This window comes from Gadus morhua, chromosome 6 (genome assembly GCF_902167405.1).
Source record: "Gadus morhua chromosome 6, gadMor3.0, whole genome shotgun sequence".
Taxonomy (NCBI): domain Eukaryota; kingdom Metazoa; phylum Chordata; class Actinopteri; order Gadiformes; family Gadidae; genus Gadus; species Gadus morhua.
This window is the reverse complement of record NC_044053.1, coordinates 12955427-12962926: the sequence shown is the minus strand read 5'-3', so window position 1 is coordinate 12962926 and position 7500 is coordinate 12955427. Positions and strand designations below refer to the sequence as shown.

Below are 7500 nucleotides of genomic sequence, written 5' to 3'. Positions count from 1 at the left end.
CTGTACCTTTTCAGGCTTACTTCAACCTTTTACTTCAGCCTTTGTACTGTGTGTGTGTGTGTGTGTGTGTGTGTGTGTGTGTGTGTGTGTGTGTGTGTGTGCGTGTGCGTGCGTGCGTGTGTAAAGTGTGTATGTAAGGTGTGCTTCAATTGTGTGTCTGTGTCTGTGTCAGTGTGTGTGCTAGGCATGACAGGTACTTCCAGCCATCAGGCCAGTGGCACAGCATTTGTGCCACTGGCACTATGGTGCAGTTGGAGGATCTCATGGGTCTCTGTGATCCCAAAGCCCCAGCCCTCTGTGAAGTTCCCAGGTTTTCCAGCAGGCACTTTATCCTGTGCGGGTCGCTTGCCTGACTCCCCATGCTGGAGTCAGGGAACAGGAAAGAAAGAGAACGGGATAGAAAGAGAAATGTTAAAGCAGGTGAAAAGGGATGACAGAGGATTTGTCCTTTTGCTAAAAATATTGAACATGGATGAAAAGGTGTCTCCTTTCCTGGAGTCATTTGAAACACACCTCCTCCTACCTCCAAAACTTTACTGCCGTGAAATTCCTGAGACCCCCACTTAATTATAAGATATATCCCTCCTTGAATTCTAGCTAAGTGTAAGTGCATGTGGTGCGTATGTGTTTGTGTGTGTGTGTGTGTGAGTGGTTTCCATGGGTGTGTCTGCAAACACACATGTTTAAGTGCTACATTTACACTCTTGCATCCCCTGCCTCTTTCTGTTTCATAGTAAAGATGTAATACATTTGCCTTGCTTTTGTCATGCTAATGCCCCCACATTGTCGCCATTGTTTCGAAGAAGAGACCCACTGTAATCCAGAGATTTACCCTGCTCTGTGCTTATCACAGAAGGCTGCATAGCTTTGCATAGAAACACCCTATTAGGGGAATGATTAAAATGCCTTTCCCGGCTTCAGGTGCCGGGGTTGTTTGTTAAACAAAACAGGGCGAGGAGAATAAAGAGGAAGCCGGTGCCATCAATCAGGCAGTAAGGAGGGAGTGTGTGGAAGGAGGCGGCCGGCTTTATCCTCCTCTTGTCAATAAAACTCAGCCTTGAGTTAAGAGCGACATTTTGGCAATCAAAGTCATTTGATTTCTATTTCCTCTTATTTGTGCCACTATGGCACTATGGCTGTGTGTGTGTGTGTGTGTGTGTGTGTGTGTGTGTGTGTGTGTGTGTGTGTGTGTGTGTGTGTGTGTGTGTGTGTGTGTGTGTGTGTGCTTGCATGTGTGTGTCTGTTTGTGTGTGTGTGTGTCTGTGTGTTTGTGTGTGTGTATGTGGGTGCGCTCGTGGGCACGCATACACATGCGCTTATTTGTTGAATTATGGAGAAAGCCGACCAAATGTTTGTGTGTGTGTGAGATAAATTAAGATAAGAAACAAAGACAGACGGACAGGAAGAACAAAAAGAAAGAGAAATCAAGACACAGTAAAGTACGTAGTGAGGAAAAGTAAAGACCCCGCCCAAAATTAACCTATTTTATTCTCCAAATGATAGCTCCCTCTCTACCAAAATGGATCCATGAATTAATTGCTGTCTTACTGGAATACGAAAAAAAAAGAAAAAACATGTGCAGACATGATTGATCGCTCTGCATTCGGTGTTGGTGCGCCCACCTTCCCCCCCACCCCCCACCCCACCCCACCCCCTCCTCCTCCTCCTCCTCCTCCTCGCCTCTCCTGCGCCGTCGGATGGCCCCAGCTGGAGTGGCAATGCACTGATGGTATTAACCCTGATTAATAACTAACAAGGCGCTCTGCTCGTACATCAACAGAGGGCTGTGGCTGACTGGACGTGGGACTGGCCGAGGCTGCTGCCAGCCTATCAGCCTCTGAGTCGGGTCACCTTCACCACCCTGCTGGCCAACAGGTAGCCCTGATATGTACACCTGACACACACACACGTACATTACACACACATGCTCGCACACACGCACACATACGCACACAAACACGCACACCCACGCACAAATACACACACGCACACACAGCTGATTGAAATGTGTGCACCTGCACTTCGATTTATGCACATATGATGAGCCTGTGATTTAGTGTGTGTGTGTGTGCACGCGTGCGTGTGCCCGGGTCTTTCTCAAGCTCTGCACGTTGCCTGACGCTCCTCCCAGGTGAGGCGGTTTCTTTTCTTAAAGTCTTTAGAAGAAAAGTTTCTGTCTGCGCCGTCTGCACCGGAGACCTGCGTCACGTCAGCGACACCTTGACTCGACGCGCAGCGGAACGCTCGCTCGGGACGAGTGAACTTGACATTCACTCCCTACCTGCCGTTCGTCTCTCTCTGCCTAAACACATGTAGGAGCCTCTGTCGTGGAGGTTCACAGAGCAGAACTCTCCTTCTTCTTCTTCCTCTTCTTCTTCTTCCTCTTCTTCTTCTTCTTCTTCTTCTTCTCCTGCCGGGGTTGGAAGTTCCACCTCGTGCAAAGGCCACGAGCCCCAGTGACTTTCACAGGGTAGTCACAGGGTGTAAATGTATTTAAATTTAAAGTATGCCCTTTTTTTTTACTTATATTAGCCTGTGTCTATTTCTTTGTGGTGTGTCCTTGTGTATCTTGTGCTATTTATGTGTACCTGACTGCAAGACAAGTTTCCCTTTTAGAACAATGAAGTTAAAATGAGCTGAACAGAATTAGTCATTCAGCCGAGGCAGGCGACACGTTATCGTCTCTGAGTTAACGCGTGGGAGATGAGCGGGCGCTTCCTGTACATGTCTGGGTACGTCGCCATGTTTAGGATGATCGTTATTTAAAGACAAGACATACATTAGTTCACCCCTGAGTTACTGAGTTATTCATCATCACGTTGAGCCTCACTGGCTATCAAACATTCATTCCTTCTTGTCTTGGTTCAATTATTATCTTTTACCAGCGTCTCTTTTCCCGTTCCCCCACGTTACTGCTGTTGTGTCCTGCACTGCGAGGCGGGGGTGGGAGGGGGGCATAAACATTGATGCAGGTGTGTTAGACGGCAATAGCTCTGGTCACACCGGGGGGCCGCCACCGCCTCACACACACACACACACACACACACACACACACACACACACACAGACACACACACACACGCACACGCATGCACACATATATATGATCGCAATGATGCACACACACGCACACACACACACACACACACACACACACACACACACACACACACACACACACACACACACACACACACACACACACACACACACACATAAGTACAGATGCATGCACCATATACCCACCCTCTTACACACATATACACACACACATATTCATGCACACAAAACACATGCATGCATATGCACACAATCACATGGGCATGTGCACCTTATTTGCAAAGGGCAAGCTGTCCCTCTGTCAAGGACACAGGTATAATAAGGGTGAAGTGCAACGCTCTGTTATAAAACACATACACCCACACACACACATACACGTACACACACACACACACATACATGTACACATACACACACACACACACACACACACACACACACACACACACACACACACACACACACACACATACACACATACACACACACACACACGCATACACACACACACATACATGTACACATACACCCACACACACACACACACACATACAAATATACAAACACACATACATGTACACAATACACACATACACACACATACACCCAAACAAACAAAAACACACAGACACATACACACAGATCAAGCACACATGCACACATACCCTCGCACTCACACACACAATCACATACGCACACACACACACAAACTAAAACATTCAAGGAGTCCATGGTACACATGCTCTCGTGTTATGGCACTTTGCTGCACCTGTGATTAAAACAGATACTCTGCTAAGGCGTGGCAAATTGCTAATGGAATATTCATGAATGCAAGCTAAATGAGCCAAATTTGGTAGAGAGAGTGAGATAAAGAGTGTGAGAGAGAGAGAGAGAGAGAGAGAGAGAGAGAGAGAGAGAGAGAGAGAGAGAGAGAGAGAGAGAGAGAGATGATTAAGAATAACTAGATAGAGATGTGGAGAAAGGAGATTGGATTCTGTGTTGTGCTGAAGGAGCCGGACATGAGATCAGATGTTTATGTACTTGCACTGAAGGGGGATGTGGAGGGAGGGGGAAAAAGCAGACTATAATGACAAAGTTGCAAATATGCACAGACAGCTGGAGAAAATGGGGGCAAATGTTATATAATTCACCATAATCTCACAGTATCAAAGTGCTGGGGAGTCTGTCAGTGGCCTATTAGGGGCTCTTTGTAGTTTCCAAGAAGCTGATTTCATGGAGGATTTGGACGGGTTTCGCCCTGACCGAGACACACACACACCCACGCGCTAACGCACACACAGACACACACACACACACACACACACAGACACAGCCACACACAAACACACGGCACACGAAGTTAAGTTTCACGCCTGAAGACGTTTCCGCCGTCAGAGTTTCCCTCAGATCTGGCCCCCTGGTCTCAAAGAGAAGCATCTGCTGCTTCGGGTTACTGGGGGGCCGCCGCCCTCGCCCTCGCCATCAGCCGTCAGATCACGTTCAAAGAGGTTGATTACGCAACAATTTACCGTGTCCTTTGCTGTTAAGCCCTGATTATTCCACAGTGTGTCTTCCTGTACTCGACTCCACCGTTTTTAGAGAACGGGCTCCGCCGTCGCTGGCTCCCCTCTAAAGAGCCGGCATCGTGACCTTGGGGGTGGGGGGGGGGGGGGGTGTCTCTCCTGCAAGGGTCTCCTTGAATGACTTCTGCTCTGAGCCGCCGATAGATCTCCCCCCCCCCCCCCCCCCCCCCCTCCGCCGGACTGCGTGAGGTAGAGGAACGCGGCCCCGCTGGCCCCCTCTATATATCCCTGCATGGCGGGACATTTACTGTGTCCGGGGTTTCTATCACTTTCTAATGGAGGCGGGCTATGAGTTAAGGGCAGGAGGCTTTTATACTGGCGCTGTTAAATCACTGTAGCGATGACTTCATTAGCACAGCAAGACACATGCATGTATGCGTAATGCTCCTAGTCTATCTCCCCCCGCTACCTTGAGATTGCCCCGTAGCGGCCTGACAAGGGAAAGGCAGAGAATTTATACAGGTGTGTGGGTGGGGTTGTGTGTCTGTGTGTGTGTGTGTCCTTCTTTGTCACTTTGTTCTCTCAACACACTGGCTCATCCATCATAGGAAGATTGAGCCTTTCAGCAGGAAAAAAAAAAGGCAGTCTGATTAATGCCACCAAGGCAACCTCAGGGTTGATGACTGCTTTACTGGTTGGCTGGTTGGACGGACGGGTGGATAGGTGGATGGATGGACTGATACATAGAAGGAGGCGGGTGGAGCTAAGGATGGACGGACGGGCCGACGTGTTGGACGGATGGGCCGCGAGGATTACATTTTCTCGTTGTATTCATTCGGCTGCTCAACTCAAGACATTTGGATGCTCTCAGCCAGCTTGACAAGCTAGTTCAGTCTTCACTGTTGGGAAACTCAATCTGATCATTGCAATCACACAGTGTTCTCCCCTAACACACAGCTAGCCTCACCGGTTGTGTGTTCGACTTCACGTTGGTACCGAGAGCTGCACATGGTTATTATGTAGCCCCGGACTGTGAGAGGGGACGGCAAAATACCTGAATGCATGAGTCCTAGACATTTTATACAGCGTCCAAACACAAAGACTTGTTTCGTCCTGTTTTAAACATTCAAAAGGCTGAGAATATGAGAAATGATGTATACGTATAATAAGCATGGCATGTCTTCAAAGCTATTTGTGTTCATGACTTAAAGTTAGCTGTTTTCTGATTTTTATATCAGGTTCCACTTCTATGAGGATAACGGCTTCTGATCAACCCAATGAGCCCAACTGTGCATTGAGGTTAAATGTTGCTCTAAAGTACTTTGCATTGTCTGGGAACTTGACAGATTATGACAGAGTTTGTTGTGCTAGCTGGCTAGTCTTAGTCTGAAAAGCTGTTAGAATCTTCCACAGCATGCTGCAAGATAAACAATGATGTTCTTTGTTTGCTGACCTGCGTCATCCTTTTGCATGACTTGTTCTACTCAAACTAAAGAATGCTCAAACGCCCAGAAATATTTTTCACCTAGAAGCTACCAAGGTGACAATGTGTGTTGTTTAAAACTGTGTGTGTGTATGTGTGCGTGCGTGTTAGACTATATTTGTGTTTGTGAGTGTGTGTGTGTGTGTGTGTGCATGTGAGAGGATATTGTCTGTGTGTGTGTGTGTGTGCATGCGAGCGTGTGTTGTCTCTGTGTGTGTGCGTGTCTATGTATGTGTGTGTGCGCGCGTGTGTGTCTAAGTGTGTGCAGCGCGTGTGTGTCTAAGTGTGTGCGGCGGGTGTGTGTGTCTTAAGTGCACGTGCGTCAGGAAAGATGTGGTGACCTGCCTGATACGGGGCAGGTATGAGAGATGGAGCTGTGCGTGTCATAGGGCGGGTCCACCACTCCATCATGAACACTTCATATGGCCCAAGGACACCGAGGCTTTCACCTCCCGTAGGGTCTCCGTGACTCTGGATCGAAATCCATCTCAACCCACCAATCTTTCCATTGCATTTTTTTTTTGTGCGCTAAAGGGCTGATTACGGTCCCACGTTCATGCAACGCAAGGGGGTTACGGACCAACCCAGTCTCACGGAAATACGTGACACTGTCACGTCACGTCATTTAATCTATTCATTCGTGATCTGGGACACGTAATTTCTGATTTTCTCGTGCCAAAAGCACAAATTTCAAACTCATTCTAAAAAGAAGAGATAAAGCAACTACCTTTTTTCTGTCGTGGTTTGCCTACAGAGCAGCGCACCTGCATTAAATATATCTGTGAATTGTCACAATTTCTCAGAATCAAAGGTGAAAGTAGAAACGGGTGGGCAAAAGCTGTCATACTGTTAGAAATTTGTGCTTTTTGGCACGGAAAAATTGAAATTACGTGTCCCAGATCACGAATGAATAGATTAAATGACGTGACAGTGTCACGTATTTCTGTGAGACTGGGTTGTACGGACCCCTTACGTCCTTGCGGACCCTCCTTGTGTCCACCGCAAGGGCCTGACGTGCGCCTCCCAAACATCGTAACCTTCCGCGAAGGCGAAGCAGCAGCAAGGGCTGTGATTGGTCCGCTTACTGAAACCCGACGCAGAACCATAACGGTTTACGACTGCGTCGAAGCGTCTGCGTGGTCTTCGCGTTTCGTAAACTGGAAGACAATCAGAAAACTACAATCAACGTTATTTCCTTTGTCTTGCAAAAGCCCCTCATTGAAGCCCATGATCCGAAGGGGCTCTGGTAGACATCTTTAAGTAGTGGCCCCCCAGAGCAAATAAAATCGCACGACCCGCAGGTTTTGAAACAATAAGACGCAGTGCAGCGACACACCAAAGTGTTTCCCTCCTCATTGTTCCCACTTTTCGGCTGTTTTCCCGCTCAGATCCACAACAATGGCACGTTGTGGACGGGTGCCAGCGCTCGGTGTC

The 7500-nt window shown here is 48.0% G+C and overlaps 1 protein-coding gene across 2 annotated transcripts in view; it reads left to right on the top strand.

The window, feature by feature from the left end:
- The window catches only part of kiaa0825 (KIAA0825 ortholog), a 126770-nt gene that overhangs the window by 56193 nt on the left and 63077 nt on the right, over positions 1–7500 (top strand). For both annotated transcript variants that reach the window (XM_030359761.1, XM_030359762.1), the window contains exon 22: positions 1781–1875. In XM_030359761.1, coding sequence (XP_030215621.1) covers positions 1781–1875 — 95 coding nt within the window. The remainder of the gene's footprint in view (positions 1–1780; positions 1876–7500) is intronic.